Here is a 19,152-nt window from a genome sequence, read left to right as displayed (position 1 = left end):
TTACTGAGCATCCACAGCACGCCTGGCGCTGGTGCAGGTATGGCAAAAGTGAAAGGCAAAGTCGCTCAGTCGTGTCCGACTCTTTGAGACCCCATGGACTAAACAGTCCATGGAATTCTCCAAGTCAGGATACTGGAGTGGGTAGCTGTTCCCGGGGATCTTCCCAACCCAGGGATCAAACCCAGGTCTCCCACTTTGCAGGTGGATTCTTTACCAGCTGAACCACAAGGGAAGCCCAAGAATACTGGAGTGAGTAGCCTATCCCTTCCCCAGTGGATCTTCCCGGCCCAGGAATCAAATCAGGGTCTCCTGCACTGCAGGTAGATTCTTTACCAACTGAGCTATGAGGGAATCCCAAATATGGCAAAGGTACTCGTAACACGGGACAGCTAAGGAGGGCCCCTGCGTGCAGAAAGCTGCCATTCTACTTAGAGAAGTGAAATAAACAGAGATAATTTCTGGAAGGTGTGTGTTCTGAAGACAACAAAAGAGAGTGATGAAGGAAGCGGGAGTCACCACTTTAAACAGAGTGGTCAGGGAGGGCTTCTTTGAGAGGGTGACATTTGAGCTATTAGCATCTCCAGGGAATCTTTCCAACCCAGAGACTGAACTTCCACATTGCTGGCGGATTCCTTACCGTCTAAGCCACCAGAGAAGCCCCTCGGTGACAAGAGAGGGCAGCAAACCCAAATCTGAAGGCAGAGGGACCAGCAAGCAGAGCCCCCGGGGGGAAAGGGGCTTGGTTGTCTGAGCCCCAGAAAGGTCAGTGTGGGAAATGAGCAAGGAGGAAGCATCTTAAATCAGGTTGTCAGGGGCCTGGGGACTCAGTGCTCTACAGACCCTGAGTTATTCTACTTCAGGCTGCTTCTAATGAGGTGGGGCCCGAGGGCTATGCATCTGCCGCCCAGCCTGATTTATGTTTGTAAAGGACCCATCTGCCTATCACTCCAGGACACTCACTTTCTGTCTTCTCTAGCTCAAGGGTTTGTTCCTTCATCCTCCTCAGCTCTGTGGCCTTAGGCGGATCATATTTACAGGCTGAGCCTCAGTTTGCAGGTCTGTAAAATGGTGACACCAGATACCATCGACGGCCTCCATCTATGGGTTCAAGCTGGCAGTGAAAATCTGACTCCCCGGCTAACCGCGGTCTCACTCCCACCCTCACCTTCTCCCCAGGACATGGCCCCATCCAGCGTCTTCCCTCCCTCTGACGTTTCCAACCTCGGTCTCAGCACAGGTCCACTGCCCACTTCAGACCTTACCTGTTCAGCAAAATCCGTACTCTGATCCTTCCGTTTCTCTGTGCCACCAACTCTCCCCTCGACCCCTCTGCCTCCACCACTGGACAGACGCCTCCCCAGGGTGAGCGCTGTCCCCTCGCTTCCAGCTGTCTCCTCTTCATCCCTCATTCACTCCTCAGCCAATCAGTCTGAGTGCCATTCCCACCTTTCTATAGAATTCCTTCCTGCAAAAAACCACCAGCCCCAGCTATTCAGCCTAATTCCTGGCCTTCTCCGCCCTCCTACTGGGTTCTGAAACACCATCTCCCACTGGAAGGAAAGTTCTGTTACTAACTGCTTTGAACAAGACTGCAAGAGGCATACAGTCTCTCTGGGCCTTAGTTTCATTATTCGTGCCCACAAAGGCTGGATTTAGACACAGCCTTGGGGCCCTTCTAATTTGGAAATTCTAGGATGCCACGATTCCTCCCTATGGTATCCACAACACAGCACCTGACTGTCAAAACAACGCCCGTGTCCTTTATTAGCATCTGATGCTCATCTCCCACATGGCGTTCTGTTCCTCCAAACTCCTAGCAAAGGCACCTTACACTATATTGAGTCATGTATACCTTTGCTCCTTGGATCACACCAACGCTGCCCCTCGATGGCCGTGTCTATGAGGAGGCCGTGCACGCCCCGATACCAGCATTTCCACCTCTACAGAGAACTCCTCCAGTTAGAGGTGGTCTGGAACATCAAACTCAGGTCACCAAGATAAATCATCACTTCTTCTTGACCTCTCCATTTCTCTTTAACTGCTTGCCATCCTCCATGATGGTCAAGCTCATCACCTGCGAGTTTTCACTGACTTTCCACATATCTTTCTTTCCCCTTGTACTCAAATATCAGCTCCTTTACTGAAAGTGTGTGTGAGTCGCTCAGTCATGTCTGACTCTTTGGGACCCCATGGACTGTAGCCCTCCAGGATCCCCTGTCCATGGAATTTTCCTGGAATGGGTTGCCATGCCCTCCTCCAAGGAATCTTCCCAACCCAAGAATCGAAGCCGGTATCCCACACTGCGGGCAGATTCTCTAACGTCTGAGCCACCAGGGAAGTCTCACCTGCTGTACTAGCCTTCCGTAATGATTTGATTCTCATGTCATCAGGCCATACACAGCACAGCAGAGACCCACAGTGCGGGGGTGGGGGCCCGTGGTGAGCAGCCAGCCCCAGGCAGAGCGTCAGAGTCCCAGCAGGAAGGGGGAAACCACGTGCTTGCTGGTCCAGCACAGGGTCTCAGAACTCAAGGAGTGTGAGGACATCCCAGTAGGGGGAGTCAGGGCCTGAGTTTAGAAGAAGGGCATCCAGGGAGGCGGGGGGTGGCCTTGTGACCCTGACGTGGAGGTAGATTCCAATCACAGAAAGGAAGGTGTCTGTGGGCCTGGGGGTGCTCCCTGAAGAAAGGGGTGACTCCAGGCCTGGGGAAGTAGAAGGACAAGGTGGGGCTAAAATAAGGCAGCCCTCAGAGAAGCGATGGGAACACGGCAAAATGGTCACAGAAACCAGCATGAATGGGCTCCCACTGGTGAAATCGGGAACAAATTGAATATCAAAAATAATTGAATATCAAAAGTAAGGGCAGTAAGAGATTAATTCACTGCTTAAAAGAAGAAACGGTGATGTCCCAAAGCGAAAGCCACTCAGTCGTCTCTGACTCTTTGCGACCCCATGGACTAGCCCATGGAATTCTCCAGGCCAGAATACTGGAGTGGGTAGCCGTTCCCTTCTCCAGGGAACCTTCCCAACCCAGGGATTGAACCCAGGTCTCCAACATTACAGGTGGATTCTTTACCATCTGAGCCACCAGGGAAGCAACAAAAGAAAGTGAAAGTGAAGTCGCTCAGTCGTGTCTGACTCTTTGAGACCCTGTGGACTGTAGCCCACCAGGCTCCTCCGTCTATGGGATTTTCCAGGCAAGAGCACTGGAGTGGGGTGCCATTGCCTTTTCCAGGGGATCTTCCCAAGCCAGGGCTTGAACCTGGATCTCCCGCATTGTAGGCAGACGCTTTATCGTCTGAGCCACCTATGGCTAATTTAATGAATACAAAAATTCAATGAGGATTGGGATGTATATACAACTTCAAAGTACTGCTCCTCCAAATAGTTCCTAATTGTCAAGGGCAAAGAGTAACTTGACTGCGGGGAAGCCTGTCAGACAACACCCGGATGGAGCGCTGCAGATGGGCAATAAAGGCAGAAAGGGAAATGGCTCGGCACGTGGCAGGAAGCAGGAGCAGACTGTGGCCGGCTGTCCGTGGTGCCCCTGCCTAAGGGGGCAGACCAGAACAGAAACCTGAGGGAATGAAGGACAAGCCCAATTCAAGGGGCTTTCTACTAAAGGGCTGGCCTGTCATCCCCTGAAGTACTGTAAAGTCATGAGATCTAGAAAAAGAGAGGGAATGGTCCTAGACCAAGAGAGACTCGAGTCCCGACAGCTGAAAGCACAGCACACAATTCTGCACCAGGGTCCTTTCACTGCGGAAGATATTCCTGGGACAACCGGCAAAACTAGAAATCAAGATGTCAGTAACTTTTTCATTTTTACGGTATCTTTATCTGGCTGCATGGGATCTTGAGTTGCAGCACGCGGGATCTAGTTCTCTCACCAGGGATCGAACCTGGGCCCCCTGCACTGGGAGCTTGGACTCCTGGCCACTGGCCACCAGGGAAGTCCCCCAGATATCAGTAACTTAATGTTACTTTCTGGCTTTCAATGGCTGTATTGTGCTCATGTCAGAGACTATCCTTGTTCATCATTCTTTGTAATGGCCTCCCAATATTTTTCTGTGTCTACGATTATTTTAAAATAAAGCCATTACATAAAAATCAACTGCTAGAAAGTCTTCTTCTATAGTATATCACATATGCCCCTTTCTTCCACCAGCTCTGACATCCTCACTTCAGAGATCCCAGTTCCCATCCTCCAGCACTGTTACAATAACTTCTTAACAAGGCTCCTTACGCTCCAATCCACCCTACAACCACTGCCTAATTAAGGTTTTTCCCAAGTGCACTTCAGCTCAGGCCGCTTCCCTGCGCCAACATTTCAGTAACTCCTCATTACCTGCCAAATTAAGTACAAACTTCTTCGTGTGACTTTCAAGTTCCACGGGCTTCTAGTTCCAACTGAGCTCTTCCAGGCCGTCTTTCCCCCAGTTCCCCGTATTACAGCCAGCCATACAGCTGGGCCACACTCAGGGCTTTCTGCCCATCCGGGCTCTGCTCATATAACTCCCTCCACCAGAAAGTGTCCCCCCGCTCAACCCCATGTAAACTTCTCAAGACTAAGGATAAATACCAACTCTCATCCTCCCATCTCCCCATTTTCCAAATCTTGCCCAGATCCTTTCCTGTTGAAACACCCAAACTTGATTTTGTCCACTACAAACCTTATTTCATTCTATTTTAGGTTATGATTTTTGTATATTTATTTCAATAATTTTTAAGATATTAAGATGAAAATACATGTCAGTGAAAGTACCCATCACTGATAAACTAAGTCATGGTCACAGCTGTGAATTCAAAGGGCCAGTCATCAGCTCACATCAGTCTCCCTAGGCTATTAACTTTGAAAGTATCCAAATTACTTTTTGCTTATCCTCTTTTTCCTCCTTGGACTAGAGTGTTCTATTTCTTGCATAAATTACAATTTCTCCCTATTTTCTACATAGAAATTTTGGCCTTGGCCATACCACTGACAATCCTAAATCCAGAGGTCTCCAGAGTATTAATTAGGTAACATGTTCCTATATATATACTTTAACTTCATCATTGCCTTATTATATAAAGAACAACATAAAACTCTTAAAATTGAAAACAAAGCCTATACTTGACAAGTTTAAAACTCAAAATTTTTAAATTTAAGATTAAGACACTATCCATTTAAACACACTTATATTTCCTGGATACTAATAAATTTTGGAGTGCAGTCCACAAAGATATACAATTTAATGACTATATTTAACTGGATTCAAGAAATCAACATTTTTTTTCTCTCAATCTGAATTTAGTAAATGAAAGAAAACAATAAATTACTTAGCAGCAGAGATGAAATTTTATCAGTTGTGTGCAAGTACAGCAACAGTTGAAAGTCTGGGAAAGCAAGCATTATTTTGGAGGAAAAAAATTAAGGATATCAGGGGAAGTGAAGTAATACACCTAAATTACTGGTGATCAATAGAACATCTGCTCTTACTCTAAACATTACAAGGATAGAAGATCAGGCACACCCAGAATTTCAATATTGCGAAAGGAATCAAATCCATAAATGATACATATCCAGGTCCTAGATTCAGCACGTCACTGCTATGCATGAGAACTGCCTTAAGTTGAATAATTTGAGTTTATTTAACTGAAACCAGGGCTTTTATCTTCACTTTAAGTATGAAGTAAACAGTTTTAAGTATAATAACACTTCAGATGATAAAGGTGAACACACTGACATATAAATCTAGGATACTTGTGATGTGGAAAGCGAAATGTAAGGAAGGACACTGCATAGTGATTTGCTTATTAAAGAGGAATGAGGGGTTTTTCCCCAGTAAAATTATCACTACTTTTACCAGAAATACCATAAATGAATGAAAGTGAATGAATCATCAGAAGAAGCAAGTCTCCTTTTAAACCATTTCTAAAAATACTATTTAGAACACTAACCTGGAGAAATTCTAAGCACACTAGCAATTTCAAAATCAAAATGTTATGAAACAAATAAAAAGAAAGTTTCCATGCTTTCATTTCCAAATGACCTAAGTTATTCTATAATGGATTTATTATAGAAATAAGCACCAATAATCAATCTCTCCCTTCCAAAACCCATCATTTTTTATACTTTGCATTACAAGAAGATACTCCTACCTCAATGGTTTATTTACAGAAGTTTACTGACAAGACATGGCAAACTGTGTAACAAACTCTTTGAATTCTGAAGCTTTTAGCTTATTATGGAAGATGGGTATTGAAAAACTTCAGAGATCACTGGGAAAAAAAAGAAAACCAACTGTAGGTTATCACTTAATTGTTTCCTTCTATCATGGAAAAAAAACTGCAGTATATATTAAGATAAATTCCTGATTACGTGTCTTGAAACCTACGAGAACATGCCCTTTGAAACAGTGAACTTTATATTCGAACGTTTAAGTCAATGTTAGCACTGTGTTATGATGCTATCAAAGTGACTATGACCATCGCCATAAACACCCAGTGTTATGTCAACAGACTAACCCTATTTCCAAAAGGAATACTGCAAAATTAAAAGAACAAGAAACTCATCATATAAGTGTCAAGTTTTATGAAAGGAAAGCTCTGATTTGAAAATAAAACAAAATGGCTTTTCCAAGCAAAATGATAGGTCACCCATACTCATCCTTACTTTTAAATGATAAATGGTAATGATATTTTTCTACCTCAACTATCCTGGAAACTACAGAGCCGAACTTGTGATTAAGATAAACTTGAAACCAGACTAGTAAATATGTGAAGGGATTTTTCTATTTTCATTCTTAACATACATGACTCCAAGGAAACTATACAGCCACTCAGGAGTGTGGTTGGCAGTCCTCGGGGAGCATCCCGGTCAACTTATTTCCTCTCAGCTGAAGAAACTGAGGCTAAGAGATGTTGCCACTCACTCAAAGCTCACAGCTCTGTCTGTGTCCAAGTACACAGAGGACCTTCCATCTGTATGGCCAAACCAGGTCCAGTGTCCACCACAAAGCTTTATGCCAACTTTTGTCATCATATACTGGGATGACCAAAATGTTAGTTTGGGTTTTTCCTGTAAGATGGTACAAAACCAGACTTTTCAGCCAGCCCTACCCTTCGCTGTGTGGCCCCCAGACAATCCACCTGCTGGCCAGTCTGAGAGCTGCCCCTCTGGTCACCACTCTCACAGAACGTCCGCAGGCTGCAGCAGATACGCCCTCTGTGGCCATCACTCCCTTCAATCAGCTTGAAAAGCTCACTTGGATGAGAATCACCGTCCTCACGCAGACAAGGCACCCCTTCTTCAGCATAACATTCAACTAAGCTAAGGCAAATCACATAATATCCTCTTTCTGCATGAACCACCAAAGCTTCATAGGATAGACCAACAGTTCTCAACTTCTGAGTCTCAGGATGCCTTTCCACTCTTGAAAATGTGTTGAGGTCAAGATCTTTTGTTTATGTGTATTCTACCTACTGATATTTACCCTATTACAAAATTAAAATGAATATTTCTTTTAAATCACTTAAACTAAGCCATCACATGTTAACACAAACATGCATATGTGGGAAAAAAAAAAACAAATAAACTTGTGTTTCCCAGAATGAAAAACTTCAGTGAGAAGAGTGGTACTGTTTTACATTTTTGCAAGTCTATTGTCTCACTTAATAGAAGACAGCCGGATTCTCTTATCTACTTCTGTGGTCAATGTGTGGTGATGTGTTTTGGTTCAAGGATATGAAGAAAATCTGGCTTCACACTGATATTTTGTTGAAAAAAGGAGAAGCATTTTAATGGTCATCTCAGATCAGTAGAGACATGATCCTTCAGTACACTGGAAATGGACAGTCAGTGGTCTCTTAACGCTTAGTTGCTACATGGAATCTGAAACATATCAGTGAACTTTTCATGCACTATTTTAGTAAAACCATTGGTCTATCTTCCATTTTGCATGGCTCATCTACCAATGCACAATTTTTGAGTTTGTGGCCCTCCTGGAAAAGGTCTCAGAAACCCCAAACCATACTTTGACATTTACTAGAAAACAGAGTTCAACCTAAAGATAAAGAATGTTATGAAACTTGAAGCAGTTACATACTGCCTTGATCCTTTACAATCTTTAATTCATTAATCTGACATTACCTGGAATGGGATAACATCATCATAAATTACAAAGTAGGCAGAAAAGTTGGATTTTGGTCCAAAGATCACAAAACAAGAAGCCAATAATGAAGCTTGGATGAGATTAAATTAAATATTATAAAATGTAGACTGAAATCCAGGAAAAAAAGTTGGTATTTCCTCTGAGAATGATCAAAACAAACCGACTTAGATAATATTCACCAGGAAAAGCTGTAAGGAATTAGTAATCTAATCTAATTAGATCAATAATCTAAACCTTTGAATAATATTAAAGCTTTGATAGTAAAGTTTTTGGAAAACATATTAACTAACACAATAGTATATATGTAAACAAATGAATCCCCTCTAGCTATGTTAACAAGCTTATTAAGAATTTTGGAATGCTCAAGGAAAGACACTAGACAACACCCCAGTTTCCCACAAAGGCACAGGAGGCTCGAAGTCACCGATTCATAGGAATATGTAAGGCTATGGGTCCCGAGACCGCCAAGAGGGGCATCATGAGTTGAGTCTGGAAATGACAAAACAGTATAAATAGGACACAGAACAAACAGAAGAACATTAATGATTTTAGCTAGCATCTGTCTGGTGTTTCCACCAGAAATACCATTACCCAAAGCAATGGGCTTCAAAACTAAAAGAGCACAAATAGAAATGTAGAGTGCCTAGCCATAAAAAAGTAGAAATTAATCACAGGACTTTTATCAACAACTATTTCCTTACACTTTGTACATTTCTTTAAAAGACTGTATGGAATTTCATTGAATGCACAAAAGAGAACACTAAAAGAAATAGAAACTAAAGGTTATGAGCAATCCCATGAGATCCTAAGAGCAATTGCTGAAAGGTATATAATACTCTACGATGCATACTGTATTCCAGATGATGTCAAAGGCTTCTCATAATTTAACTCATTGTCTTGACTACCCTTGAGATGGGTACTACTGAATTCCCTTTTTACAGATGAGAAAACTGAAGGACAGAGAGGTGAAGAAATGTGCATGGGGTCACAAAGCAGTTAAGGGGCAGAGTTGGGTATTTCAACCAGGGTAGCCATGATCTTAACTACCAGGCCAAACTCCCTCCAACCAACCCACTACAAGCATCACTTAACAAAAATATCTGCATTGTGTGCAGACCATCCTTCTCAGAAAGTAAAGCAGAGCACCCGCTGAGCTTGGTTCTGACGAAAGCTATGCCATTTCAGCATTTGTGCAAAGAGTTTAGAATTTAGGAGAGGGCAACAGTGTTAGCATAGGATTAACTAGTCATGCTACTGAGAACTGTAAGAACATGTAAGTCTCCTTTATGGAATGCGAGCTTCCATAAAAGCAAGAGGAGTGAGGTATGAGTCAATGAAGAGGAAAAGAAAGCACAAATGAAAAGTTTTTGCTTTTGCTTCAGTAAAAAACAAAAGGAGAAAGAACACAGAATACACATCAATCTTACATTTTGTTGATGGGAATGGACATTTTCACCACCAAACAAGTTTTTAAGGAAAATAGCCACATCTTCCTAAAAGCCACTGTGAACTATATCTAGGAAATCTATTCTTTATATGTTCAATAAAGGGATCATTGACCACATCTAGGTAATAAAAACAGTACTGAAGCAAAGTCCAACACAAGTATTCACTGTATTACTTAGAACCACCCTTTACAGTCGTATCTGAAACCTCTTCCTTGTTTTTTCTAAATATATACAATATGCTATCTACAAGAAGGAAAGCCAAGAGATATTTTACAGTAAGTAAAGTATGTCTCCTTGCAGATCTTAAAAGTTATAAATATACCAATCTGAAACTGCAGTGACATACTTCACTTCCAAAGAGTAGGAAAGCAAAACGGGCCACTTAGTAATTTTAGATGTGCTGAGTCTTTAAAAAGCCCTCCAGAGTTAAGGAAATGATGTATTTGTGCTGAAGACCACGACTTACATACGATTAACCAATCTAGAAAAAGATGAAAAGGGTGGGGAGCTTGTGGGTAACAGATTTGGAGTTTTATTTCATTTTTCACAACCAATGAAGTGATTAATAAAGAAAACTCAGGAGAAAAAAAAAGACTATGACCACAAAGAAAACAACTTAAAGCAATGTTAGTGAACCAGTATACAGCTAAAGAAAAAAAAAAAAAACCCCTAGCACTAGTCTGCTAAAGCACACAGGCATTAGGAAACAAACTTATCTTAAACACCTACCGGCGGCAATGCAGAAGGGGAAGAAGACCTATGTACAACGCGTACATGTGCTCCTTCCAAATCGATGTAAACATTTGAGACTCAAAATTTTTGGTTTCTCTATAATGAAGGACAGGGAAGCCTGGAGTGCTGCAGTCCATGGGGTCGCAGAGAATCAGATACAACTTAGCGACTCAACAATAAGAGATTTCAAACATACCAACAAGCGAAAGGGTAAGCGTAGAATGACCATGCTGAAAAGGAAACAATCAAACAGGACACTGAAATGTGTTTTAATTTATCAACAGCAAAGATAACACTAACCTTCAGCATTTTACACAGCCATGGTTTTCCAAAACTGGAGAAAAAGGCCGACTTACCTTGATACGTTTTCTGGAATGTATTCTAGGACCGGATATCCATCACTTCTTCTCGATGACAGGTCACTGTGTGATTTCCACGACTCCACCAAGGTATTGACCGGAGGGAAGGAACTCAGGTGTTGGAAAGATTGGTCTCTAGCTGATCGTGATAAAGATATTGTACCTTGAGCACCAATCCTATAGTGAAAGGACTGTCCACCTGAATTCACGCCAACGATGGCAGATGGAGGGATGCTGGCCTCTGGGTAGAAGCTCCCATCATCCGGTTCTTGTTTTATCCCCATGGGGAACCCGCTGCCTTCACAGTTACCATCGAAGCCCGGCACAGGTGGTCCTAAAATTCCTGATAGAGAATAATAGTCTTTATCATCCATAAAGGAAAAGTATGAGCCATCCATGAATGGAAAGGGGTTGATCGCTGGATTCCCTTTAAAAGAGGTGCCGGAACATGAATGCTTGGTTGACTCTTGTTTTATTGGTACTGAGAAGGGGGAATCAGAATTTATTTTGCTGTTTCCTCCCAGACATGAGCTGCTGAAGGCTCCGTCTGGCTCCGGCTTTATGTACTGGACGATGTTAAGCTGGCCAGCCACACCGTGGGAGATGGCGTTCTCTGTCTCCTCAGTCTTAGGAAAGGGGACCTCTTGAGCACCTTTCTCCTGGGTGTCTGGACTGGGAACCACATCTCGGGCTGCGCTGGACCCCACTGGGGTGCCCGAAGCAGTGTAGCTGAAGGCGGTGCTTCCGGGGCTACAGATAGACCCCACAGTACTAGCGGCTGGGCTGGACAGGGTGGATCTGTTGTTTGTGTTGGAAGGGCTGGAAACGGAGCACCTTGAGTTGTTGATGTTTGCAGGGCTGGATACGCAGGATCGCAGAGTGACGTTATTAGGACTGGAGACCGGAGACTTCACACTGCAGTGACTCGGGGGGCTGGAAATCGGGGATTTCATGCTACTCAATGGGCTGGAGAGAGGTGAGCCCACGTTGCTGGCATGCGCTGGGCTGTGAGACCTGGAGCCCCGCGTCTCCACATTGGGGGAACATGGCAGAGGGGTGCCCTGGGCGATGGGGCTGTGCACAGGGAAACCGCCGAAGCTGGCTGAAGTGGAGGACACACAGCTGATGCTGGCGGGGCTGCAACCCGAGGATGACAGGGTCAGAGGGCTGCAAACTGCCGGGCCCTTCTCGTGCCCCAGGATGGGGCTCTTCACCACATTGCGCGTGACCCCGCCATTAACAGAGCCCCCAGAGTCGGGCAGGAAGGACCGCAAGGGCCTGCTCGTACCCCCCAGTGTGGAAGGACGGTGGCCATTCTCTCTGTAAAATTTCACAAGCTGTTCAACGTTCTGATACATCTTTGCTGGACTCCCGCTTCCCTGGGGGTTCTGCTGATCATAGGCATAGTCGGCCTCTCTCACGGAATCCATGTACAAGCCCATGGACTCGGCCACCGTGGCCGAAAGTTCTTTTGATTCCAGCTCGGTTTTTATATCAGATGGTAAAATCCCGGACCGACTGTTGTCTTGCTGGAGGCAAGGGAGTAGTTCATGTTTTTCTTTGCTGTTTCCTTGAGTACTGCTGTTTGGAATAGCACCGGAGACACAGCTCACGTTGACGATCTCCATGTAGTTACTCTCATCGGGCTGCTCCGCGGGTATGGGTCCCAGGGCAGGACGCTCTGCAGGCTGAGAAATTTGACCCCACCGTCTTTCCATTTCTAGACCTTCAGGGAGACTGTGGTAGCCTTTGGTCTCCATAGCTAACATAAAAATTTGTATAAAAAAAATCGAATTAGAGTCGTGGATAGCAAGGTTGCTCTAAAAGACATTCTGAAATTGTACTGACTGAGCTATAAGTACATATTCTACTGATGACAAGCAATACTTCCAGTTATACTCAAGTTATTACCTTTTTAGGTGCTGATACAACAGAGTCCTGACTATAATTTGTCCAGAAGCCAGAATATAAGAAGCAATAAAACTATTTCCCATCTAAATAAAAGCAACATCTTTGCTATAATAGAGCAAGCAATAAAACTATTTTGCATCTAAGTAACATCTTTGCTACACTACAGCCTTTGGAGTTTGGAGGAAATTTTACATATAAAACATCTTTGCTATAATACAGCCTGTAGAGTTTATGAAGAATATTTATAAATGTTAACTTATTTAATATGCAAAGTAATCCTGGGGACTCCTGATGCAGCCAGAGAGGAAACTGAGGGTTTAACCAAGTGGGCCACTTGCCCAAGGTCAAAGACACAGTAAGTGACAAAGTCAGGTTTAAAACTAAATCTAATGCCAAAGTCTTTGGAGTCTTTCCAGAATATGGAAGCTGCTTTCCATAGCTAATATGTGACTTGATTAAAAAACAATGAGGAAATGTAATTAACATTACCATTTCCCAATGTAAAGTCATCCCCTGAATGATCAGAGGCCAGATAACTTGAGGATTATTTTCAAAACAGTTAAGATTTTCGTCAAATAGATTTTGGTGAAGATAATTTAATGTCAATTCTGAACAGTGAAGAGTCATATATCCTGATTAATTAAGCTAGTCCATAACTCAGAGGCTGAATGACAAGTTGAGATGTCAGGACTCTAGTCTGTATTTCAGTCCTGGCAAGGACTCTGACATGCAGACTGACCTAGTGGTAGCTCTGCTGAAAAGACTCCAGACAGCCAGATTCATTCTCAACAGTTAATGGCGAAAGTCTGAGATGGGTCCTGACAATTTATGTGTTCATTCATTCAACAAATATTCGGCAAGTGTGTGTTGCATCCTGGGCCTACAATTAGCCACTGAATCTACAGTGATAAATAAAACAGGCTCAGTTCCCATCCTCAAGGAGTCCCCAGGATTGTTTTAGACATATTGTCTTATCTACTGGCTCGCTCTATAAATTTATTCCATAGATGATCATAACAGGCTGTGTTTATGTAATTCTCATGCATGATATGGTTCAATGACCTATTACAAGCCTTTCACAGATATTAATGTACATACCCTTATAAATTACCCTACAAGATTGGCAGAAGTACTGTCCCAAATGATACAGCCGGGAAAACCGAGGTAGAAGCCACACAGCAGAGCTGGAATTTGATCCCAGATGTCTACACCAAGGTCTCTCAACCATGGCACTGCTGGGGGCCTGATAATGCTTTGCTGAGATCTCTCCTGTGTACTGTAAGATGTCCAGCCGTATCCCTGACCCCTACCCACTAGATGTCAGGAGCATTCCTCCTGCCCTGCTGTGACAGCCCCAAATGCCTCCAGACTTGCCAAAAGCCCCTAGAGGGTGTGGGGGGGGGGGCAAAATCACCCCTGGCTTGAGAAGCACCACTCTAAAGAAACATCTCTCAAAGAAAATTAATTCACTCAATAAAATTTTATTTGTGCATTTTCATGCATAGAACTCTTAAAATCTTTAAGTATGCATTTTTCAAATCCTTTCAGGTGTATAAACAATCTCTGACCCAAATAAAGGTCCTGACCTAAAAGCTGCAGTTTCTGCAGTGCTGAACACAGATATTACTTTAGACTTCTCAGTCCTTTCCCCCTCCTCCCACTCACGATCTTCATCCACCCTACCTTCTTCTCATTAAAAAGAGACTAGGAAGACTTTTTGCTCCAGAAATTCTATTAAAATGGAAAAAATAATATAATGACTCTACTAAATAAATTGGCATCAGATATCACAGGGCTCTCTGGCAAAATTTAATGCCCAAATTGTCTGAAGATCATAATTACTTCTTACTTTTCTGTATTCTATACTAAACTTTTTTTTTTTTTCTCATTGTATTTTTTTTTTTTCTTTTTCTTTTTCTTTTTTTTTTTTTCCAATGGGTTTTGTCATACATTGTTATGAATCAGCCATGGATTTACATGTATATACTAAACTTTTAAATTCCCAGAAGGAGGAAACTTTATCAACTTTACCACTGCACCCCAAGATGACAGCATAGTGCAAATAAAAAAATGTTAAACTATTATAAAATAATCAATACCCAGTAATTTGTGAACATTAAAATCTCCCAATTATTTAGCATGCTTTTACTTAAAGAACATTATTCTATAAATTCCTAATCACAAAACAGTGGAAAGTAAGCCAAGTTATGAAGTTGAAGAGGTAGTCTGATAATTTCAGCAGGAAAAATTACTGTGGATGAAAGCCAAGAACTGAATATAGTGAAACGGGACCAAAACAGCTAATACTGGCCTTTTGTACCTTACTGAAAAACCATTTAGTGATAGCCATGGGTTGAAAAATACCAGTAAATATGTGCTGCTTCTACTTCTCAGAATATTCAGCCTTCCCCATACCAAACTGTAACAGTATAGATAAGGTATAGATAGATACTTCAGTCCCAAATTCATCAAACCACAAGAAATATGTCTACTCCTGTTTAAAACTGAGCACCTTCTGTGTATTATCCCCCCACACCCCAATCTTATTCCTAAACCCACGTTCCCTTTCTTGGTGAATTGCACCACCATCTATTCAAATGCCCAGAAATCACCCCTGCCTTGGCACCCTTACCAAAGGTCTCCACGAGTTCACCCCTCCCCACTCCCACACGTACAGTCTCCCAGACAACAGGACCATCTGCCTTGAGTCTGAAGGATCATCGTCATCCAGACTTCACTCCAAAAATTCTTTCTCCAAACTGTCTTTAGGAAAGGATGATCACTCACTGCCTTTTTTGAAGCTTCACGGTGGAAATTCACATGCTAAAACTCTTGGAAGTTCTAAGGTACAGAAACCTGTTTCCTTTTTAATTCAGAGTTCCCTAAATAATTTGGCCACTGCACCTTTTTTTTTCCCTCACACAACACCTACTAATATGCTGAGGGACACTTTTCATCACTGTGCCACAAACCAGGAGCCGTGTCTTAGATACATAAGGCTATATGAAGATTTGAAGAGAACATTTACGTGAGCGCAGACAGGCAAGAACTATCTTAAAGCACTCTACAAGGAAGTACCTTATCAGCTAACATCATGCAGCTGATCACAACTTTCCAAGTCCTGTTTGGCTAGCCCTGAACTCTCTTGACAATAACACAAACCAGCCTGCATTTCACCACATTATTGACAAGGCTATCATTAGAGAATTTGCAAAGGCTTTGCTGAAATCTACATTAGCTTTAAGACATTTTGATCTGTCAACCTAATACACCTCTCGACAAAGAATATAAAGGCTGGCAACCAACAGGAAAGAATGGAAGATATCTAGCACCTGCATGGCTTCCACTGGAAATATTTTTAAGGATCAGGCTTTTTTTTTTTTTTAATATGATTATTGAAATATTTTATGCTGAATTCTCCCTATTATCTTTTCCTTTCTTTTTTGTAAAAAAAAGTATTTATTTTTAATTGAAAGATAAGTGCTTTACAATATTGTGTTGGTTTCTGCCATACATCAACATGAATCAGCCATAAGTATACATATATCCCCTCCCTCCTGAACTTCCCTCCCACCTTCCACTCCATCCCACTCCTCTAGGTTGTCACAAGCCCTGGTTTGAGTTTCCTAAGGCACACAGCAAATTTCCACTATCTATGTTACATATGATAGTGTGTAAGTTTCCATGCTATTCTGTCCTATATTATCTTAATTGATCTTCTCTATAAAACAAATGGATCAGTTAGGAAGTTATTTCCCATGTCGTCCAGGAAATCCAGGTTGTCTTTTTGAAACTGGCATACGGACCATGGCTTGAGCAGATTTTCAGTCAATCACTAGTGAATACTGAAAATATTAGTTGATGAATATGATCCTCATAGAACTTAATAACCAGAGGGTAAAGGTAAGGATTTTGCTACTAAAGTATAAGATTAAACAGATACTGATATACAAATCTACTTATATAAAATCAGGCTTGTCTCCCTTACAATGGAAACTATAACATACACTCCCCTTGGGGCAAAGACAAAAACCATGTAGATCCTTTAATTTTCAGGCAAATGTCTCCCCTCTTAAAATGAAGGAACTTTCACATAGGGAAAGTAAGGAAAAATATTGACAGTTCTACCTTGTCATACATATGCTCTTAAACACTATTTTTGCAAAGGGAAAACCTGACTTTAAATTTTTATATTTTACAGACTCTGTTAAATTGCCGTTTCCCATAAGGAAGTAGTTTTTTTGTTTGTTTCAGGAATATTAACAAAGAATCTTGCAAATTTATATTTTATCTGAAAATACTTTCACTTTTACAACCTCCCAAACAGTTCCATTTCAAATGCATCATTTTCTATAGTTATCTGACTATAATATTACATCCTCAAGATAGAACCTTAAGAATTTTATAATTTGTATTGGTTGCATAGTTGTAAAAGTTCACTGTTTGTAACTCTTTTGCTGTCATCCCCATTACTTAACTATAACCATGTTCCTTGTTTTAACAGATGAGATAAATGATAGAAATCAGCCCAAGGTCACCTAAGAGAGCCAGAGAACCAGTTAGAACTGAACACACCTGATTTCTATTCACTCACCTAATTCACTGAGCCACTTGATCGTTCCAAAAGCCCCAAACTAAACTATTTCTCCCTTAAAGGAAAAAGCTCCCCTTTTAATATTTTAAAAAACTTCTTTCCTCAAGCATTTCCATGATAGCCTGTCGTGAAGTCAAATCTAAAATGAAAACTTCCCAGAACTTCACAGGTGGAGAATGCTGTTAGCATTACTATGTAAATATCATCAATAACAGCACCTAGAGAAATGCCAATTCAAATATTAAAATGCAATTTACTGCATTTGAAATTCAGTGGTTTTCAAACTTGTCAGGTATCAAAGTTTTCCTAACTTCTATGTTATAATAAGTACTTAAACCTTTTGGTGCCATAAACCATTACGATTTAAACCTGGTCGTCTAAAATTCATTAGGAAAAGCTGTGCACCTAAATTCAGTAGCAGGGCACGGATGTCACCAAAAGAAGCTTCATCCTTTCTCTCCTGCCTTTAGAATTCGTTCTGATGCCACAGAAAGCATAATCTCTTTCAGGAGTTTCGTGAATCCTAAGGCACAGGAAATGCACGAATTTCCAGAGCCCCTTTCCTACAGAATCTGTCGGGATTTGTATCTCCTTCAACTGCCCTTTTTTCCGCTACACCTCTGGCTGAGATTTGGGAGCTTCCGCAATTTATAGAGGAAAGAAATATTATTCAAACGTCCTTTAAAAACTGTACAAGACAAACGATCCGAAATTCATCTTTGGGGAAAGAGAAGGGTGACAGACCTCCCACTGCCAAAGGCGGTAGAAAGCTGCTCGTTAGAGGGCATTCATCCAAAGTGGCCAAACTTTCCCAAAATAGTCCTCTGGCGGCCAAAGGGGGGAAAGTGGAAAACCAAAACAAAACAACAAGCACACAGCACCCTACTGACAGTGCCTCCGGATTACGCAGCCACTTCTGCCTGCAAAGTGCACGCTCCCGCGCCGCGGCCACACGCAGAGCCGGGCAAGCGGCGCCCAGCCGCGCACCCCTACACACCTGCCTCGGCCGGGGTCCGTCTCTCGGCGTCTACCTGTTGCAGCGCTCGCCAACGCCACGACACCCCTGCTGCGGAGCCCCCCTAAATCCAACCACATCCAGGCCAGCGAGTGCAGCTCTCCCTGCAGCGGGAGAGCCCGAGGCAGCAATGCTCTTGCACCCAGGTGACTGCACGGGTTTCCTCGGAGCAGCCTGAAGTTGGCTTGCGTCTCACCCGTCCAATGACACCCCGGGCGCGGAGGGGTGGAGAGGAGGGGGCAGGGGCAGGGCTAGGGCTAGGGCGGGCGAAGCTGGGAGGGAGAGAGACGGAGAGGGCGGGCGAAAGCCCGGAGGGGGAGTGGGCCAGCTTCGGGGCCGGCCCTTTTAAAAGCGGGTCACATGTCCAGATAAAAAGTTCAGGTTGCTATCCCGCCCCCTTGGGCCCTTTCCATTGGCCCGGGGGGAAGCAAGGCTCCACGCTGCACGGGTCAGGCGGGCTTCTCATTGGACAATCCTGGCTGTCAGTCACCAGGCGGACGACATGACTGATACAAAGTTGCTGCGACACAGCCTGGACTCGGCAGCTCCCTTAAAGCCGCAGAAGCGGAGGCCGCTCGGGGTGCTGGGCAGCGGCTACGCCACTAGGTACCCACGACACGCTGCCCCCCCACTCCCCTCGCTCCACTACCCCAAACTTGCTCACGTCCACCTGGCTCTCCTCCTGGCCTACCCCAGGATGTCTGGAAAGACGCGAAAAGTCTGGGGACGCTGAAGAAGTCGGTTTTTAGAAAGCCAGTCAAGGTGTCCTCCCTGATGCTCTCCACCTGCAGCGCCAGGTGAGCGGCAGCCCTGGCCCAGGCACCGCCCACAGCGTCCGCGCGCAGGGAGGGACCCTCAGTGGGCTTCTCCCGACCCCCGAGGTTCGTTCCCCGCCCCTCTCGTCAGTCTCCCGAGTTACCTTTCAACACAGCAGCCGCAG

At 43.4% G+C, this 19,152-nt stretch overlaps 1 protein-coding gene across 4 annotated transcripts in view; it reads right to left on the bottom strand.

Moving 5' to 3' along the window:
• NR3C2 (nuclear receptor subfamily 3 group C member 2) overlaps window positions 1-18,534 on the bottom strand; it is a 412,159-nt gene extending 393,625 nt beyond the window's left edge. For 2 of the 4 annotated variants that reach the window (XM_043484841.1, XM_043484850.1), the window contains exons 1-2: window positions 18,195-18,533; window positions 10,690-12,454 (exon numbers count right to left, since the gene is read on the bottom strand). In XM_043484841.1, coding sequence (XP_043340776.1) covers window positions 10,690-12,452 — 1,763 coding nt within the window. In that variant the 5' untranslated portion in view covers window positions 12,453-12,454; window positions 18,195-18,533. Of the gene's footprint in view, window positions 1-10,689; window positions 12,455-18,194 lie in introns of all 4 variants that reach the window. The other 2 variants (XM_043484832.1, XM_043484859.1) reach the window with 2 other exon arrangements.
• Between the last annotated feature and the right edge of the window lie 618 nt (window positions 18,535-19,152).

The sequence above is a fragment of the Cervus canadensis genome, chromosome 1 (assembly GCF_019320065.1).
Source record: "Cervus canadensis isolate Bull #8, Minnesota chromosome 1, ASM1932006v1, whole genome shotgun sequence".
Classification (NCBI taxonomy): domain Eukaryota; kingdom Metazoa; phylum Chordata; class Mammalia; order Artiodactyla; family Cervidae; genus Cervus; species Cervus canadensis.
This window is presented reverse-complemented; position numbering and strand designations above follow the sequence as displayed.